This window comes from Mauremys reevesii, linkage group 5 (genome assembly GCF_016161935.1).
Source record: "Mauremys reevesii isolate NIE-2019 linkage group 5, ASM1616193v1, whole genome shotgun sequence".
Classification (NCBI taxonomy): Eukaryota; Metazoa; Chordata; order Testudines; family Geoemydidae; genus Mauremys; species Mauremys reevesii.
Genome location: NC_052627.1, coordinates 120,895,554 through 120,917,004, shown reverse-complemented (window position 1 = coordinate 120,917,004; position 21,451 = coordinate 120,895,554). Strand labels below are relative to the sequence as shown.

The 21,451-nt window shown below is 40.3% G+C and overlaps 1 protein-coding gene across 5 annotated transcripts in view; it reads left to right on the top strand.

Moving 5' to 3' along the window:
* Window positions 1-21,451, top strand: part of NSD2 (nuclear receptor binding SET domain protein 2) — a 172,445-nt gene that overhangs the window by 99,412 nt on the left and 51,582 nt on the right. For all 5 annotated transcript variants that reach the window (XM_039541944.1, XM_039541941.1, XM_039541942.1 and 2 more), the window contains 2 exons: window positions 898-1,022; window positions 16,118-16,249. In XM_039541944.1, the coding sequence (XP_039397878.1) occupies window positions 898-1,022; window positions 16,118-16,249 (257 nt within the window). The remainder of the gene's footprint in view (window positions 1-897; window positions 1,023-16,117; window positions 16,250-21,451) is intronic.

The following is a 21,451-nucleotide window of genomic DNA, read 5'->3' as shown; positions in this document are numbered from 1 at the left end:
TTTGCAGTACTATATTTGATTGAAATTGTGTATTGCTGATTTAAAGCAGCAGTTCTGAAGTTCACCATTTGATGGCACCAAATTAAAACTGTTGCCCATTGATATTGTAAAGTAGCAATATAAACCTTGCTGTTCAAATGCATGATTAATTATACATTTTATCCAATAAAATAAGTGTATATAGTAAATAGTGACCATCAAACTTAAATTAATGTGTGGTTCAAGAACTTCTTTATAACAATTGTTTGATGGGAGGCAATGTGGAGAGTTGAGAGAGAGTTGTAAAACAATCTTGTGTGCTAAATGGTTCATCGATCAGATTTGTTAATCATGCGTAGGTTTAAGGTAACGTTTTATAAGAACACAAGAACACATATATTTAACTCTTACATTCAGTTTCAAAAGTGTTAATACACTGCAAAAATATCTAAACTAATATACATGATATTGTTTCTATTTTTAATGTAAGCATCCAGTTCCTTATATATAACTTCTTTTTTGAAAAAACGGGATGTTTGTTAACAAAGTGAGTCTGATTTTGCTGAGTTCATATAGGCCTTCTAATGTAGTGTTTGAGCAAATTAGTGTTGCATCTCTTTTTAAAAAGTCATAAATTACAGAGTATTGTACTTTAAAATATTTAGCAAACTATTTGGGAAATTTTTAACAATATTTTAAGTACATATTTGTTTAATTGGAGATCTCTTGAGTCTTCAAAACAAAACACATCATTATTTCAAAAACTGATTGTGCACTGCTTACTCAGTACTACATAGGCCCCCAGAAGACAAACCTAAACAATTCCTTCCCTTATCTGAGGGAATATTTTAAATGGCTTCAGGGAGATAACGTTTTAAAGTTCCAAACTTCACTTTGTAAACCAAAATTATTTTACAGCAACGAAAAATCTGTCTGATGCATGTAAACCACTGAAGAAGCGAAATCGGGCTTCAGCAGCAGAATCTTCAACTCTTGCTTTTAGCAAGAGTTCATCTCCTTCAGCTTCCTTAACTGAGAATGAGGTAAAAAAAAAGTGGTGTTCACACACAGCCATATAGTTACAAAAAGTATCAGGTGTAAATCTTTTTTTTTAAAACACAGAACAAAAAAAAAAAGACAGATTAAATTCTCTAACCTTGCTCTAGATGAGCTACAGTTCTGGCCTCTGTAAAACCTGTTAGTGTGTGTATTGCAAATTCATTTATTGTAACAAACGTCCACTTAGGGACTTCAGATATTGTGTTTTTTAAATGTATTTACCCCCAAAAATTTTGAATTGTAACCCTCTCTTAGAAGCAAAGTAAAATGCCAGTGTGTTGTGTATTTTCTTCTACAGATTTTATTTAAGTGTCGACTATGTTAATTACATCATGTAAGAAAAATGTCATGTTGCCATAGGTTTTATATTGAAGCAAGTTTCTTGATCCTCTGTATTTGGTCTACACCAGTCTTGGTCAGTTTTCTGAGCAGTGGCCTTTTATGCTCTCTTTTTCAATCTGTTCAATTGGGTACTATTTCTGTGGTGCAAGTAGCTTAATCTCCAGCATACTTAAACAGGCAGTGAAGGATGTATCTTTTTGATATTTACTTATCATAGTCTTAGGTCTGAATATTTGGTATTGTAACTCTCCTCCATTGACATACAGTAAATTAAGTGTATACTCATATACAATAAATGGAATCCATTCTACCGGTCATCTGTACTGTTAAAACAAACAGCCAAAGAATGGTATCATGAGAACAACCTATGCATGCTGTTCTAAAAGGGGATTCCAGACACTTAGCAGGAACAGACATAAAAAAAATCATGAAGGTTTTAGGTTAGTCAAAGAAGAGAATTAATGTTTTGTTTGCAAGGCAATAGGACTTCAAGCTGCAGTTCCTTTCACTTCTCCCATTTCACTGTTTTGTTGAAAACCTAAGGTGCTCAGATACCATCATGAGTGCAATATAAGTATCTAGACTGTTTTCCGTAAATGACTTATTTTTACAAATTGGAATGATAGCACATTAACTGCTGTGTATAGTTACTATGACTTCAATTCCCCCTCTTTACCCCCCCCCCCCCAAAACAAAAACAAACAACAACCAAAAACACAACAACCCTCAGGAAGGACAGCCTAGTTAATACTAGTTCTCGTCTTTATCTGAATCAGCTGTTTTCCTTCTTTTGGCTTAAGCTTTCCACTCTTTTGGAGCAACTGTTGAGGCATTCTACCTAATGCTGTATATGTTTGTGGGATTTGATTTGTTAATCTGTTTGGTTTAAAATGTACGTCTCTCGATGTTGTAATCTGGGAAGACACGTTCTCTGATTTCTAAATATCAATTAAAAAAATTCACTGTCCAGAGATCTTTCTTCAAAGGTTCAGTTGTTTTAGGACTTAGGAAAATCTAGGGTCAAATTCTTTTTCCACCTACAAATGATTGTGAGCCAAATTGTTCAAGTGCATGGGCAGAGTTGGAACCTCTTTGAAATCTCCGCTGCAAACTCTGTACTATGCGTGGCAAATGAGACAGGAGGAAGAGTAATACACACTATTGCCAGAGCTGTGCTAACACAATACAGGTTTGCAAACAAGGAAGTGAATTATTTTAATGGTTTCTAAGGAAGGTTGAAAAGAAATTTGACAACTTAACATTATCTTAAAATAAACTTTTCACAAACAGTGGAGACTTCAGAATAATAGTTGGTCATGTGCTGGGTCCTTAACTGGTGTAAATCAGCACTGACTTTAACTTATTCCAACTAAGGATTTGTCCTAGTGAGTTTTCTATGATGATAGCTATTATGCCAGTAAATAAACGAAACATGCTAGGCATTTGCTACTGAATTTATTAGTGATTCTTCTGTGAAACAAAATAAGAGATAAATAAACTTTGGATCTTGTGGGTGGTTTAAAAAAAGTGTAATGTTACTTTAGTGCTTGCATGTTTGGCAATGTAGACATATGGCCTAAGGGTGTTAATTAACAGAAAAATCTCCTGGTTGGTAAAGGAAGGGGAGCGTTTAAAAATAAATATAAAACAAAAGATGAGGTGATTAAGCAAACTGATATTTGTTTTTATGGGACAGAGGTGGAAGCTAATTGATAGGATGCAATTATTTTATATTAAATATATTTGATCTGCTTTATATTTTTGTGGTCACTTTTATAGCTTAAAGTGTTGAGTTAGACATTGTCTTTTAAGGTGGATGAGAAAAATAACACATACCCTGCTTACATAAGCGCACACGTGCACATTCACAGTGCAATGTGGAAAAACTTCTGGCCTTCGTGCTCTTTTCAGTAAATGACTGTAGATTGATTCCAGGATGAGGCCAGATTCAAATGCAACAAAATATTTTTCTGGGATTTTTGGAAGCTGCATTGAGCCCTTAAATTTGTCTTCATTGCTATTAATTTTTATAAAGGAAGTATTTTAGTTTAAAATAAGGGGAAGTAAACTAGTTATTTATTAAAAGGAGCTTTTAAAAAAATTCTGCATAAAATTCACATGAACAATCAATTAAGTCCAAAATTTTCAAGTTAATAGTGACTTTGGGTGCCTAACTTGAAATACTTTAAAGGGTCCTGATTTTTCCAACGGTAGGTGCTAAGACTTTCAAAAGATCAGGCCCTTCAAGCTGTCTTTAGTGATTTTGGGTGCTCAACTTATCACTTTTGAAAATCTTAGGCTGCATCACCAGATGAAACTTAGTTTTTAATTCTTTTGTAGTTGTTAATGTAGATCACCACCTCAGAAATAAAACTATAGATGAATCTACTTCTGAGACAAAAGTAGTTAATTTTCTGTATATGCACTTTGCATCGGAAATGTTTGTCTTTATATCTCATGTGAAATGTTACTTTGGAAGTGAAATTCTTAATGAATTACCTATGATGGAATAGAATTAGAATTTTATTGTAACACTGCAAAGGCTATAGAGAATGAGAAAAGTCTTATATACGATATAGAAAAAATTGGCATAACACCATGAAAGTTTCATGATCTTTGTGAGAAGACATGTCGTTATGTCATTGATCTCTTTCTAGAGGATAAAACAAGTGGTGTTTAGTTTTACTTTCTGGTTCTTTACATAAAAAATGGCGTAGATGGGTAAATATTTATGTATTGCATGTGGGTGCCCTTAGAGTGCAACCATTTTTTTGTTTGTTTTTAAAGCTCCAGGCCCCTAGGACTGCTAGATTATTGGCACACATCTTTCACTGTGTTTGCAATGAGGCATACCTGGTTCAAAATTGTAATCAAATTTTATGGATATAGATTACATTCAGTAAAATGGATAGACTTTTTTTAATATTTCAAAACAGGTAAAGTATCAATTTCATGCAGTTTAAGGTATAGGTACACTCCCAAACTTTGACACAGAAAAGTGGAAGTGAGAAGTATGGGACTTAGAATACTTTAAGTTCTTAGTCAGGCTGTCATTTCCCACACATGGAAAGAATGAATTGAGTTGGCCATCACACAGCAGTTCAAAGAAACCTGTGAAAGGGTTTTTCCCATGCAAGGAGTTTAACAGTATTATATTAATACTGCATAGTAAATTCTTTGTCCTCTTACGGAGAAAATTTTAACTTCATTAACACGCAGTATCAAACAAGCTGGATTTCTGTTCATAACTACAACATACAGTGTTTAGAATGACATAATATTCCAAAACATCGACTTCAAGTTGTACTGTTTTTGCATACAGTAAATAATTCTATCACTATCAATTTCTGGCAGATTTGTTATATCATTTGTTTTTACTGGTGTTAGCAAATACACACACAATGAAGAAATCTAAGACAAGGTAAGATATTTGATTAAAACGACAATCCTAATAGAACACATGCAACTTGTAATTAAAACACCACTTCAATTCCATTTATCAACACAGAAGTCTCATTTTATACAGTATACAGATAGAATCCTCAAAATACAACGATTAAAAACATATAAAGATACTATCTTAGGAGGAGATATCCCAGAGGATAGGGAGGAATGAGTTCACAGGATTTTGAAGAAATTACTATGCTAAAGAAAAGTAGTTCAAGCTGTTCTTGCAGGCCTGGAAAACTAAAATCTGTATTTCTAGCACTGTTTTTTCTAGCTATCCTTCTAGATAATCCCCTCTGCAAAACAGTATTTAAGAATAAACCAAAATGAAAAATCATTGGAGGTCCTCCACAACCTGTAAATCCAATGTCTACTGGAGTTTTTCTTGTCTTTGTCCTGTGCGCATTAGCGAGAAATGGGGAGGGGAGGGGATTAACTTTTGATATTTTTTTCCTATTTCATGCCACCAATAAACATCTGAAATGGGGGATCATTGCAAGTAACAGAATTTTAGTCTTTTACTACTTAACATCACCCAAGGCCTGCAGTAACTGAAGAGACCGGCGTTCCATGCCATACCTTACTGTTTTATTTAGATGCTTTCACGTTCACATGAGAAAGTTCTAAGCTTGAATGTTGTTCTTTGGCAACATGTTTTTTTAAATAGATAATTGAATTTCTCATGTATTATTCTTATCTTTGTAAACTCTTTGAACTTCCAAAAGCTGAGATTCTGTTTTTAACATGTTCACATAATGTAGGTTTTTATTCCACATCCATCACCATGGTGTCTTGAATACCTGTATGCAATCAATAATATTAAATAAAGTTCCATAGTTGTTGTTTATATTCCAGGAATATTCAGCAATGCATACCTTATCTGAAACTTCAAGCCATTGCTAATGGTAAAGGTGGAACATGTACTAGACTTCTTACTCTCATAGTACCGTGTACACTTATGACACAATATATTTAGAGAATAACGTATCCAGTTTAACAGTTCCGGCCAAAACATACTTCTTCAGTTCAGGATCTCCTATACTGAAATAAAATAAATTTTAACTGTAACTCAGTTGGCTCTGTCAGTTTTTCTGTCTCTTTCCACAATAGATTTTTGTGTTCTGAATACAGTCTGTCATTAGCACATTGAGCTATATGATTCCCATATCAATTTTACTTAGATTGAAAAACCACAATAGTTAAACCATTCAAAAAGGTGAAGAAACAATTAAAGTAGACTCTTTACCTTAGAAAACATTAGTTTGTCAGAAGTCTCAGGCCTGGTATACACCTAGAAATTAGATTGACCCAGTTAAATTGTTCAGGACTTTGAAAATGTTGTGCCCCATGCAACACAGTCAACCTAACCCCCTGTAGACTCAACTGGAATTTTTAAGGTGACCTAGCTACTGCCTCTTGTAGACGTGGATTACCTACATAGACAGAAAAACCCCTTTCCATCACTGAAAGAAGCATCTATGCTAAAGTGGCACAGCTGCAGTGCTGTATGTGTGCCACTGTAGCATAGGCATACCCTCATACTCAAGTTTATACAGAAAACCACTTCCTGGATTACTATGACACAGAAATCAAGTCTTAGAAGTTGCTTCAGGGCTTGAAGGGTGGATGTCCTTAGTCTTAAGAGTCGTGGAAGTGAATAGCCAGCCTTCAAGCCCAGACTTCTTGAAGAAACATCTAAACCTTGATTTCTGTGTGATTGTAATCCTATTAATGTGTTTATAAAGGAGAGGGAGAGTGCCTGGTAGAGGATGCCACTTAAGCCAGCCCAGTGTCTTGAGAAAACTCATAAGCTATTTAATTGGGGAAATGGGGGAGGTCCAGGGAGGTCTATGGGAAAGCAAGGTATTTGAGTTGGTCTTGTTTATAATTCTGTAGAAGTGATTGTTTTAACAGACAACAGTTGGAGCAAATGAAACCTTTCTGACATACCTGTTTTCATTTTAAATATCCATTAAAAAAATGAATTTGTTGAGTATTTTTCTAGGTTCGCTGTGATTCTAAACATCAGTGCTTGGTTAAAATGGGAAATCGGGAGGGCTAGCTTTTCTGGTACTGGGAACATTTTTCTTTAATTTCTTGGATATCTGTCTGATTATAAAATGCATAAGCACAATGTTAGAAGATAATAAAAGCAAGCAATACCTGACTAGGAAGTTGTGACTGAACATGACTTGGGTACAGTGTGAGATCTAAGGCCACATAGAATCATGCTGTATAGCATTTGGGGAAGTGCTGTTACACATGCACAGTGTTGGTATTATAACAGGCATTTTATACAAAAATTAAATAATAAAAACATGAAGTGTCAGTCTAAGGAAAAATAGTTGAAACTTTAAAATTACACTTTTAGTGGCTTGGAAATCTGAAAGGAGACTGGCTATGTGAGGGGCTAACCCTACCGTGGATTCCATTCAATCTGTGTATCAAAGGTGGAAAACAAATAGTGTAAAAACATTACTAACACTTTTACACTTTAAAATGCTGTTTTGAGCCTTACTAGGCTAGAGAGGATTTGCCTGTCTCTGGGAAAGCTTGTGTGAGTCAGGGCTACAGGAAGGAAAGATTCATAATACTAATGCCATGCATAGAAAATGTACTTAACCCTTCCTAGCTCTGCGTTTGCTAACACATGATGGACAATATTCAAAACTTGCTTCTGCTTCCTGACTTTCATGTTCTTGCATCAGCAAACATTTGCTTTTTTTCTAGGCCATTTAAAACTAAGTGATGTCTTGGCTTTTGTTTTTTTAAGGAAAAATACATGGCAAATGAGACATTGAAGAAATAAATACATTTTAAAAAATTCTTAAATTTGTAGATAATCATAAACCTAGGACAAAAAAATCTTAATGTTTAATTTCTCTAGGTCTGTTGGCTAAGGGCCAGCTGAGAAAATCAATTTGGATTTTTTTTTAAATGGACTGCAGATTGGATGAGTGCAGCCTTCCTTTGCTTATGATTTTGGTACCTAGAATTCCTATGCCCTTCCCCCCCCCACCCCACCCCCCACCCCTATGAACCTACAGCATTTGATGGTTTTGCATTGGCCCCTTGAAGTTTTTGTATTTAATATTTGGAGCTGACTGTTTTAAAGGTAGTATGTTTTTCTGTAAAGAAATGTGTATGTGGAGGGAGTGAATATTGCTTTTTTTTGTTTTATATTAAAAAAAAACTTCAGAAATAACTTACTTTGGTACATGCTCATTTGAAACTCAGGCTAACATTTCCTGTCTTTGCTGCCAGACTGCTTATCACAACGTGGCTGGAGGCCAAATCGATTATATCAATATGTCCAGTTCACTTTATACATGAGAATTCCTTTGTCCAGGTGTGGAGCCCATGTTAATAAATACTTGGTGTGCATACACTTAGTTCTTATGTGAAGTGGGTGTGTGCAGATTAGTTGTGGCTCACCTGATAATCTTAATTTTAAAAAATCAATTGCTCTTGGTCCCTAGGGTATGGTGAATTGGCTTGCTGCTCCCTCGATATCTGTTAAATACAGTGATGGAACTGGCATCAGATATTTGGTACAAAAGCATTGTGATAAATGACTCTACTTGTAAAAAGGAATTGCTTTATCTCAAATTTAGATAAAATGCCTGACATTTGTGTGGTATCTATTGCAGTGTCATAATATCCTCTGAGCCCTCAAGACCCTTCTGATGAATGATTTTTAGTTGGCAACATAATTATAGCTTGCACCTGATGGGAGTTTTTAAATTAAGACAATTGAAAATAATGACTTTTTTGTACATAAATACTACTTTTAATCCTCCTTTCCCATTCGTTCCAGAAGAAAACACACCACCAAACAATTTCACTAGACACATTATATTTTCTGGAGTTAGTTTTTCTAATTTTACACTGGTTCTTGGGCCTTAGTTATCTCAATTTGTACAGAGAAACACCTAATTTCTCCTTCACCCTTCCCTAGCATCCCCCACAAAAATTGCATATGAGCACACCCTCATCTAATCAACATCTTTTTTCTCAGGAAGGAAACTGCGTTATTCCACAGAACTGTCTCATTGTTTTGTATAGGTCCATTGAGGTTTTATTGTTGCTCGGCCAAAGTAATAGAATACAGTAGGAAATATTGGGCCTACTTGCAAAATTATACCCATAAATATGGACTAATATGAACCAAAATTCAGGGTCTGTTACTGGTTTAGTTACAATAGATTTGTGCATCAAATATTGTGGTATGCAAAGCATTCTTGTTATGTAAGGAAACAATAGTGAAGAGAGCTTTTATTAAAATTGTTTATGTAGCCTTCTTAAAAGTATGCTTACCATTGTCAAAGACAATCCATTAGACTATCTTCTGCCTTTGGTAACCCTGGAAAGGACTGTAAGGCAACTTAAAGGCGTATTTCAAGGAAGGGGGAACTTTGTAGGAAATGAGGCCAGAATATGCTCTTTCATACACCAGTGTAAATCTGGAGTAACTTCATTGAAGAGAATGTTACTACACTAGTATAAAATGGGTGAGAGAAGAGAATCAGGCTTACTAACAACGTGCTTTGCTTGATTATATACTATCACATTTTATATAGTTTTACATAACTTCCAGTTGCTGAAAATCAGTTGAAACATGGCACTATTAAAACAAAAGATTTTATAAATGCATCTGAAATTGTTTATTTCATTTTGACTCAGTACTACAAAGTCTGTCAATAATAAAACTATGGAGAAATTAAATGTTAAAGCAATGCAATCAAATTTCTTGACTAGACTCACTTTTTTAAAGAGCTCATGTATTGCTTACTTAAGCAATATATAATGTATAGTATGCACTGGGAATATGAGATCTTCAGGCACTAAAGGAGAATTTGTTACTCCTGCAAGTGACTTAATTGAATGACTAATGAGGTCATTGCTATTTAGGTGAGAACAAAGTCCCAGAGTGAAATCTTCGCCCAGTTGAAGTCAACAGCAAAGCTCTCATTGACTTCAATAGGGCCAGAATTTCACTCCTTTCCCCCAGTTTCCAGTGAAGGAATTATATATTTGATTTCTAAAACTCCCTCCCTGTCAACTGACTATAAATCATTTGCTGCTTTGTCAATATTATGCTGGGTATTATGCTTCAGAGGCAGCCCTTCCTAACAACTTGGGGGAGGAGGGGAGTTAGGGAGAGAATGATTACCCTATAGCAACTGGAAGGTTTGATAGTGCTCAAGTTTCTAGATAGGTTGATGACACACATCTACTTAACTTAGGCAAAACAATGAAATAGCGATCCTCTGGTTTTGGATGTATTTCATTGTGTACACAATGCACAAAAGAGTAATGGAACACTTAACTTTTGAGTAAGGTCACATTGAATAAACCTGCCAATTTTTACAGTAAATATTTTAAACAAATGTCTACATTGACTTAAGCTTATTTTCCCATTAGTGGTTTTTGGTTTTTTTTTTTTAAAGTAGCACTGTGTGTGTGAGGAGGATAATATTCCTTTGTAAGTGTAAAAAGACACATAATAAAATTAAAATTGCAGGCTACCCATAGCTAAAAAGTATTAAATATCTGGTCTTGCCACTGTGAGTGATAGTCACCCTCAATTTTGACTGAAGATCAGGAAAGAGAAGTTAATTTTACACAATTTATGCCTTATTAAGGAGATTGCTCTACTGTTTGTAATATGAATACATGCTCAGTTAGTGGACTTGGGGTAAATTCTAATAAATAGGAATTTACATTTTACACACACACACACCCCACCGCAATCTAGAAGCTTGCATATGATCTTTTGTTTGATGCTTTTACTATGTAGTATTTTAACAGACACATTAAAATAGTAATCTTCTTAGTTATGTTTCACTCTAGAGGTGACTGCATTACAGTGAGTGAACTGATGCTTAATTATACGTTTGCTAGTTTAAAAAAAAACAAAACACTTAGTGCTATAAAATTCTTTCATCACTCAGATTAATCTGAATCCTTCCCACAATATCAGACATTGTTTAGGGCATGAGCAAGGCACTGCCATCCCTGTCTAGTCTGGGTCACACTTTGCATGTGTCCCGTATGTCAAGTCTCATGAGTTTTCCCTCTTGTGCTCGGCATAGGGTTTCTTTCAGTTGGCTCCTTTTTACATGTACCTCCTGCTGCCCAATAGCATGCCTGCAATAGCAGACACTTTAGCTTTATTCTTAATACCTGTACCAGATATTTCCATCCTCTTTTCTGGATAACTTTGGACATAGGAAATTGTTGAACTCGCTTACAAATCTTGATGAGATGAGAGCTAAAGAAGGTGAGAACATAAAGATTATGATGTGGTAGACATTTGTGGGATTCTTGTTTTACATATGAGAGGTTCATGAAGCATGGTTATTAGACATAATTATTAAGCTTTTCTCCGCCTTCAGAATGACTTCATATACCATGCTGCCATAGGTGGCAGCAAGGATATTGTTTCATAGCAGCAGCCCACATGAGGCACTTGAAGGCTATGGTACAGAGTGGGATATAGGAGTATTGATACTGATGATGTTGGAGAGAAGCTTGGATGGAATTGGGTTGTTGGAGAGATTACTTTGTGGAAGTGGTTAATAGTTGTTTGGGTGAGTGTTTCATTAGGTGTTTGCAGTCTTCCCCTGGTTTGGTAGCTGTGTCCTTTCAATGACTACAGGCAAGTCTACACTAGAAAATTAAGTTGACCTAAATTACATCGACGTACAGCCACTACAGTAATTAAGTCATTTTTGTACATCCACACTATGTTCCTTGTGACGGCAGTGCACATCCTCACCTGAGCACAAGCACTGATTTAGCGGTGAGTGGAGAGCATTGTGGGGGATGGCTTCTGAAAGGCAGCAACAGTCGATGTAAGCAACTCAGTATCCACACCTTACTACATCAACCTAGGCGCTATGCCTCTTGCTAAGATGGAGTTAAGTAGGCATAGTGGGCGAGTTATCGATGGGAGCTACATTTCAGCATAGATGCTTAGAGTTAGGTCAACGTAAGCTGCCTTACGTCAACCTAACTCTGTAGTGTAGATCAGGCTTACCTTAGAGTTACAGAGTTGAACAATGCCACTGTGCATTGAAAACATGAAGCACCTGGAGGGTGGAAGAAGGGATTATGGGAAGCTCTCCCTTTCAGTTTGTATGGCAGTTGTGGACATAAGCAAGTTATGTGAAATTGTGTTGTGGACATAATGAAAAGCTGAGATGTTTGATTTTAGTTCTGTTAGCTCTGGTCTACACTACAGAGTTATGTCAACATAAGGCAGCTTACGTTGACCTAACTCTGTATGCATCTACAGTAAAATGTAGCTTCCACCAATGTTACACACCCACTGTACCGACTTAATAACTCCACCTCAGTGGAGTGCTTAAGTTGATGTAGTTAGTTCGATGCAGTGTTAGTGTAGGCACTGTGTTGCTTACATTGACACTTGGTGCCTTTTAGAAGCCGTCCTACGATGCCTCACACTAACAGTTAAATCAGTGCAAATGCTCCTGGTGAGGCTGCTTACTGCCAACACAAGGAGCATAGTGTGGACATGCTCCTGGTGAGGCTGCTTACTGCCAACACAAGGAGCATAGTGTGGACATGCAAAAGCCATTTAATTACTGTGGTGGCTGTAGGTCGGCATAACTTAGGTCGACTTAATTTTGTAGTGTAGACTTGCCCTTAGTTTCATGCATTGTTATACAATAGAGGTATAACAGATCTGATCAGCGGACACTGTCGGGCCATTCTTGATGGGTTTGTTTCTGTTCAGATACGTGATACAGTCCGGGAGGGTCTTTGAATGGTGGCATAGTTGTGCCCTTTTTTTGTTCTCTGTAGGTGGTTTCCTCCCACAAAACTAGATTTGGCTGAGAGTTTCTATGTTGTGTTAGTATCCCAGGAAGGTGTTACGATGCCTTGTTACCCTAAGTGGGCTGATTAAGTCATCACTGCAGTTGAATTGGAAGTGCGTGGGTTGGTCCTTTCTGGTGGTGCCAATGTTTATGCAGATGACTGTTGTTGTATTTCAGGTTCTATGCTGATTTCCTATTGGCGTCTGGGTTGAGTTTAAGGTATAAAAACCCAAATAGTTTAGCACTTGCCCTTTGCTGTTGTGACATTGAAATGTTTCATAGATTACAAAGCCAGGAGGGACCATATGTGATCATTTAGTCTGACCACCTGTATAACACAGACCATAGAGTTTCCCCAAAATAATTCCTAAAGCATATCTTTAATTTAAAAAAAATAAAAATGTAGAGACAATCTTGTGTTAACATTGCTCTGGCTTAAAGAAAAAGGAGACTGGGAATGAGGAATGCATTTTCCATGTGAGGATTCTGGAACATTCTTACCCTCTTTGATGCAGCAGAGGCTATGTTAAACTTTAAGGCACACTTCACATCTCTCAAGTTTTAGGGAATGCTTTTTTATGGTGTTTCTTTGGGGAGCAACTAGTATTGCTGTATTTTATGGATTTTACATGTTTTAGTTTGTATTTTTTTAGTGTTAAAGCATATAGAGCAGAGTTAAGTTTTCATTCCTTTCAGGATACCTAACAGCTCCTGGATGTTTTGTTTAAAAATGATCAATTTGGGCCGTCTGGGAGGGATGTGAACATACTAGGGGATGAAAAAATGAGACTACAAAACAGTTTAAATACTGCTCATACAAATTAAAATTGCTGTGATTATCTTAAACATGGTCAGTGTGTCAGATAATTTAAACCAGGATGGAAATGGTTGTGTATTTGCACAAACTCCCAATACTGTTCATCTCAAACTCATTTTTCAGCAAGATGGCTGCCGCTAGCGGTGCACTCAAAAATTTCATTTTCAACTTAAAACTGTATGAAACTAATTATTTCAGAATTCTTTGATATGAGGTACATCTCCCAATATAAATTGATTGATTACTTTGCTCAGAGAAACAAAGTTTCCTTTAACTATTTAAATTCTGAGATTTTTAAAACTGCTAAACAAAATTCGTCAGTGTTTTGAAATGGGGAAAAATCATTGTGAGTGTAGATGTAAAACACACATACATAGTCCTAGGGGATTAAAAGGACACTATCAAACTATGGTTTTGTCTTTACAAATAACTGATTAAAAATGGTAATTTTAAAAACCCACAGCCTTTCTGGACCTCAATTATATGAAATTTCCTGTTATCCAAATCAGGATCATCTCTTCTTACATCAATTAACATTGAAATTATTTCAGTTATCCAAAACTTTATCTGAACATATTTGAAGAAGCACCTTTTCCCCTTCTCCCTCTCTTCCCATTGCAATATATGGATTCGAGCCTTTCTGTAAAACTTTAGCAATTTGAAATAAAATGTCCTTGCCTACCAATTTTGTCTTTCTTCATTTAGCAAACAGCCCTCTCACCCAAGTTTCCAGGACCACAGAAACTCTCTACAATCCAAATGATCACCCCATATTTACAACGGTTATATCAGGTCACAATTTTGGGCCTTAGAGTGGACACACCTCTTACCAGTTTGAAAGCTTTTACCAGTTTTAGCAGTCTTCCCTGTAGAAGAAATATCTCTTACAGATAGAAGTTGCAAATAGGTAGATTATCTTAAGTGTGAACACTGTAGATGAGCTAAGGTGTAATACATGGATATCTGGGTTTAAAAGATTTTTTTTTCCCTAATTTTTCAAAGATGATTTAAACAATAGGGCCGAAGAATCACCATGTTCTAGGGAGCCAGCTGTGTCACCAGATGTAGAGCATGTACCCTAAAGAATTGGGGAGGTTTTTTTTTAAATTCCAGTTACATCTGTGAGATGAACTTGCAAGTTTTTTCCAGTCACTGTATTTCACCAGGATAAATTTGGACATCTGTACCATAGATATCAAAAGGGCTTTAATTCCTGTTTTTGGAATAGAACTAGAGCATTTAGGAAGTAAACTGGATGTTTTGTAGCCATTGGGGTTAGCATAATGGGCCATTTCATTTTCATTCATTGTCTCCAAGAGAATTCATTTGTGCATTGAAACATATTATGTTAGCTAGGATGACAAGTACCAAAAGTCTTCAGCTTCACTTTAGTGTAGGCTAAAGTGGCATTGATTGCCTGCCTCCATAATATTTTAATTGTAGAAATCTTCAGGAATACTGCACTACTCTTTTGACTTGGCTTCTGGTTCTGATGCTTACTTTAAGAGGACAGTTTTACAGTCCTTTTTTAATTAGAAGTCCTCACCCCGCTCTCCTTGCCGGGGGAGGCGGGGGGAATTTATTGCTTGTTAGACTCCCACTGGTATGAATATGCATAGGCAACCCTGAAAAAGGGGGGAAAAAAGGTTATTTATCATAGTAAATGTGATTTTGAGAGTGTTGCCTCTGCATATTCACACTACGGGTCTGTCTTTCCCTTTTCCTTGGAGCTCTGCACTCATGAGACAGAGATTTAGTGGAGCGAGTCAAGGTAGTTGGGGATGTCCTCACATGTTCTAGGCAAGGCTCCAAAGTTCAGTTTTATGAAGTGATGTTTCTGCTGTCCAGTGCTTTTCCACAAGGTATCCAAAGCTCAACAGCACTGATTATATGCATCTAATAAGTGTGAATTTGCAGACAATGTTCCTCAAAGAACACGTTTTCTAGTCCTTAGACAACATAGCTACCATTCATGTGCATATGATGCAATATGTTGACCTTTGACTAGTTATAATAGAAAAATGAATCTAAAATGGCATGCAGCAAGATCTTGAGATTTTTATCTACATCGGGTTGGCAACCTTTCAGAAGTGGTGTGCCGAGTCTTCATTTATTCACTCTAATTTAAGGTTTCGCGTGCCAGTAATACATTTTAATGTTTGTAGAAGGTATCTTTCTATAATTCTATAATATATAACTAAACTATTGTTGTATGTAAAGTAAATAAGGTTTTTAAAATGTTTAAGAAGCTTCATTTAAAATTAAATTAAAATGCAGAGCCCCCCAGACCAGTGGCCAGGACCCGGGCAGCGTGAGTGCCGCTGAAAATCAGCTCGTGTGCCGCCTTCGGCACTCATGCCATAGATTGCCTACCCCCGATCTACACCATTTGTTTAGTCTGTGAAAACAGTGGTTAGTCCTTTTTACAGGACATCCACAATCATGTAACTCTCTAGTTTTTTTTAAGAAAATTTACTTTTGTGGTGGCAAAGCAAATAATAGTCTGACCCAGTCTTAGTCTAGAATTCCATCTTCATATTTCCTTTAGTAACTTTCTCACAAAACTGATTACACTCAACCATTTTCCTCTATGAATTTGATAGATTTAATGCGTACATTTAATCTTCAGATCTCGGATGGTCAAGGAGATGAGCGATCAGAGTCGCCCTATGAAAGTGCAGATGAGACTCAGACAGAAGCATCTATATCATCCAAAAAATCTGAGCGAGGAGCAGCAGCAAAAAAAGAATATGTGTGTCAGGTGAGAGACATTAGTTAGTCATTTGTTACTCTCTAGAAACATTTTTTTAAAAGATACAAAACTGAGACTGGAAGTAGTGTTTTGGGAACTCAAGGGGAGTCAGTGCTTCATCCAAGCCTGGGTTATTTACATCTCTTCAGAGAGGAATAGTTTAGTGATATGAGCACTAGACTAGAAGACAGAGATTGTTGAATTCTAGTTTATTCCTCTATTTGACCATGGGCAAATCATGTAGCCTTTCCACTTTAGTTTCTATAACTGCAAAACAAACATAATACCTTTCTCAAAGGAGGGCAGGTAACTAGATAGTGTTAGATTGTAAACCCTACAGTGCAGAGACTTGTGTGTGTGTGTGTGTGTATTTGTAAAGTGTCAGTGACACTACAGTGAGACCCAGATTACGGCCTCTGGGCATGACTAATATAAATACACTTGCTTTAATGATGGTATTGGTAAAATGCTGCTAGCAGTATTTAAAAAGGGATCATTACTTGTGAAAATGAGGTAACGTACATCAGGGAATATCTGGTTTGTCTCCAAGGGCCAAACAAGCAAATTCTCTCTCTCTCTCTCTCTCTCTCTCACTCTTTACATATAGTAATAATGAAATTACATTTATTTTAAAATGCTGAGGTGACTAATCACTTAACTGTGCTGTCATTATAGCTTGGTAGTTTTTAGTTCTTAGAGTGCTTGTTCATGTAGATTCCATTTTAGGTGTGTGCGTGCCCAGATGCACAGTTGTCGGAGATTTCTGCCTTAGCGGTATGCGTAGGGCTGGCTGTGGCACCCCCTGGAGTGGCACTCCTATGTGGCGGAATATGAGGGGTGCCAATGATGCTGGTCCAGTACTCCCAGCCCTCCCTGGCTGCATCAGACAAACCAGCTGAGGTACCGCCGGTGCCGCCTTCTCAGTTCCTTCTTACTGCCCATTATGATTCGTTGGAGCGCCTTGTCTTGCTTCACAAGAGCAGCAGCGGTTGTCCATTGACTGATTTAGTGCTTGTTATACATAGTTTCATAGACAGTTGATAGTGTGTGTTAGTCAAGAGAGTCCCACTTTGGATTTTGCCCTAAGTGGGCATGCCCCACTCCCCCAGTTTCAAGCCGTATGCGTCATGCAGCAGGCCAATGCCTATCAGCGATCCGCACGATAGCTGTCTTAAGTGTCTGGGTGAAGGCCACAGGAAAGACAGGTGCCACATCTGTACTATCTTTTGCCTGCGGACTCAGAAAGAGCAGGATATCCTCTTGAGGGCGTTACTCATGGAGGCTGCTCATCATCCGGCATCAGAACCCTCCATGACGGCACCAACGTTCAACACTTCGGCCTTGGCGCTCACCGCCGGCGTCAGACTCAGCCTGGCACCGTTCCGTTTCACCTGCACCAAGGAACAGGCCGAAGAAAAGAAGCCCTTTGGCACCAAAGGAGAGAGGGGCTTCGGGCAAAGGACTTGTCAGGTCGTGCACCCACTATGGGAGTACCGCAGATGTCGGACCCACCAGCCCCGCCTCCCACCCCAGGCAGCAGCAGGGGTTCCCAGCCAGTGATGGGGCCTTCAGTGCCCGAAGTGGTCCCAGTGGCTAAGGAGCAAGGCCGACCGGCTCCGCAGGTGCCACGCCAGGTGACCGATAACGACTCCATTCATGGCACCAAAGGAGAAAGCCACCAGGATGCTTCAGCATAGACTGGTCACCGGATCAAAGGCGCAAGTCCCCATCGCTGTGACCTCGGGATCAGGCACCGCAGCGTAGCTCGCTAGCAGGGGCGGCTCCAGGCCCCAGCATGCCAAGTGCGTGCTTGGGGCGGCATGCCGCGGGGGGCGCTCTTCCGGTCACCGGGAGGGCGGCAGGCAGGGCTCCGGTGGACCTCCCGCAGGCGTGCCTGCGGAGGGTCCACTGGTACAGCAGCAACCAGCGGACCCTCCGCAGGCATGCCTGCGGGAGGTCCACCAGAGCCGCAGGACTGGCGACCGACAGAGCGCTCCCCGCGGCATGCCGCCATGCTTGGGGTGGCAAAATGTCTAGAGCCGCCCCTGCTCACTAGCCAGAAGGCCTAGATCTCCGTCAAGATCCCCTCCTACTAGGCGAGGGACTCCGGACTCGTGGTGCCGCTCCCCGTACCAACGACCATCTGTCCATATGTCGCCTAGATGCCAAACACGCTCTCCCAGAAGGTTTCCTCGTCGTCCGTCTCCGTCCTGGAGGGCTCATTCGAGATCTCAGTGTCATTCGCGCTTGCCCTGGTACCATTCTTCCGGTAGGTGATGTTACTCCGTGTTTTCCCCCGTTGATCGCTTACCAGGGTCAGTAGGCAGAACCAGGCCTCAACGGACCCTCCGTGGTCACCAGAGGACAGTGGTCAGGGTTGGACTGCGATTTTAGCTTGTCGCCAAGACGTGGGAGACCAAAGTGGTCCCCGGCCACGGTTCCAACGCCGTGGCCCCCCCCAGTTGCCATACTGGAACCCGTGAGGGGTGCCAATGATGCCGGTCCAGTACTCCCAGCCCTCCCTGGCTGCATCAGACAAACCAGCTGAGGTACCGCCGGTGCCGCAATCATAACACGGTACCATGGCGGAAGCAGAGCCTGTGCACCATAACCTGGGGTCGAGGGAGTCCTCCCCTGAGAAGGGAGGGGATGACACCATCCCTCAGGCAACAGAATTGTCCTCTTCATCCCCAAATGAGGTGGTGGCTGGACCTTCCCACACCAGCAGTCCTCTGGACGATTTTAAGGAGCACCAGGCCATCTTTTAAATGGGTGGCTGAAAATCTTGGTCTGCATATTGAGGAGGTCGCTGAGGAGGCAGACGACCTCTTCAGTGTCATCTTGGCCACCACACTGGCAAAAATTGCATTTCCCATCCACCCAGGAGTGCTCAAAATAACCAAATTGGTGTGGCAAACCCCTCATCTGTTCCGCTAACGTCAACGAAAGCGGAAAAGAAATACTATGTCCTTGCAAAGACTCGACTTATTCGGCAGGAAAGTTTATTCGACAGCCAGCTTATAGTATAGGGTCTCTAACCACCAGGCCCTGCTGGTATGTTATAACTTTAACCTGTGGGACTCAATAATAAGTTCACAAAGGCCCTTCCACAGGATCGTGTCCAAGAGTTCGCCATGTTGGTGAGCAAAGGCACAGTGGTGGCCTTGGTAGTCCTCCAGGTGTCCTGGGACACAGTGGACTTGGCTGGCGGGGTGGTCGTGTTGGCGGTGGCCATGAGACATAGCTCCTGGTTGCAGGCTTCTGGGCTGTCCCAAGAGATGCAGACCACATTCGAGGGTTCGGTGCTCTTTTATGAGCTATTTGACTCTAGGCTGTGGGCTCAAGGACTCCTGAGTCACCCTCCAATCCCTGGGCCTGCACACCCCTCAGCCGTTCCATCCTCCACCTCTTCCGACGCAGTCTGGCTCCTACAGGTGAAAGGACAAAGGGCCTAAGAGACGCTACCTGTCCTCTTCCTGCCTGGCTGCCCAACCTGACCCTCCCACAAGTCAGGGAGGCCAGAAGCAGTCATTTTGAATGTGCACTTGAGGACCGCACCCCAGCCAATATACTGGACCCAACCCTCCCTTTCCTCACTGCCTCCGCCATTTTCAGTCGGCCTGGTCCCGTGTCACCTCAGACTGCTGGGTGCTTGATACAGTTTCTTCAGACTACACCCTGCAGTTTATAGCCGACCATCCTTCCCACCCCCCTTATCCCATCCCTCTTTAGGGACCCCTCTCATGAGCAACTCCTTGTTCCGAAGGTCGAAAACCTCAATCAATATCAGGGAACTCAGTGTGGTTTGACTAGCCTGCCAAGCCTTTCTACCTCATATACAAGACAGAGTGGTTCAGGTCCTGATGGACAACATGGCTACGGTCTTCTTTATCAACAGGCAGGGTGGAGCTAGGTTGTCTGCCCTTTGCAAAGGAAGCCCTCTGGCTCTGGGACTTCTGCCTACATCACAACATCCATCTCGTGGCTGCTCACCTTCCAAGGTCCAAGAACGCTTTGACAGATTGCTTCAGCAAGACATTCTCGTCTCGCCACGAGTGGTCCCTTAATTCGGAGGTGGTTGGTTCCATCTTCCAGATGTGGGGAACTCCCCAGGTGGACCTGTTTGAATCCAGGCAGAACAGGAAATGCCACGTCGTTTTCTCAATTGGTGGCATGGACAGAAGAGCCCTGTCAGACACCTTTCTGCTCCTGTGGTCCAAGGCTCTGATATATGCCTTTCCTCCTGGTGCCATTGCTACCCAAGGTCCTCATGAAAATCAAACAGGACAGGGTGAGGGTCATCCTCATAGCACCGATGCAGCCGTGCCACCATTGGTTCAGCACTCTTCTGGACCTCTCAGTGGTGACCACATTTCAGCTACCACTCAGGTCAGACCTATTGTCCCAGAACCATGGTATTCTTCTGCACCCGACCTGGTAGTGTTACATCTGATGGCTTGGTTGCTGCGTGGCTAAACGCGAAGGAGCAGCAGTGCTTGGCTGAGGTTCATAGCGTTCTGTTGAGAAGTAGGAAGTCCTCCACCAGAGCAACCTACCTGGACGAGTGGAAACGATTCACTGCTGGATTGCAGACAAAGGTGTTCATCCTAAGCGGGCTTCGCTGTAACTTATTCTGGACTACATCCTGCACTTTAAGCTCCAGGGCTTGTCCCTCTTCTCGATCAAGGTCCGTCTAGTGGCCATCTTGGCCTTCCATCTGCCATTCGAGGTCAGGTCGGTTTTTGCTCAGGATATCACGGCCAGAAGCTTTAAGGGCCTAGAGCACCCCTGCCAGTATGTCAGGGACCCTGACCTTCCGTGGAACTTGAATCTGGTGCTGTCGCAGTTTGTGGGTCCTCCCTTTGAGCTGCTGGCTTCCTGCTCCCTCCTTCTCTCCTGGAAGATTGCATTCCTGGTTGCAGTGACATCGGCCCACCAGGTATCTGAGATTCAGGCGTTCACCTTGGAGCCACCTTACATGGTCTTAGACTAAGGCCACACCTGGCATTTCTTCCCAAGGTAGTCTCTCAGTTTCATTCAAGCCAGGACATTTACTTACCAGTCTTCTTTCCGAAGCCACATAAGTCTGTGGAGGAGCACAGGCTACATGCCCTACACGTCAGACAGGTGCTTCCTTCTACATTGGCAGGACTAAGCCGTTCCATAAGTCGGCGCAGAATGAAAGGTCACCCTGTATCCACTGAAAGAATT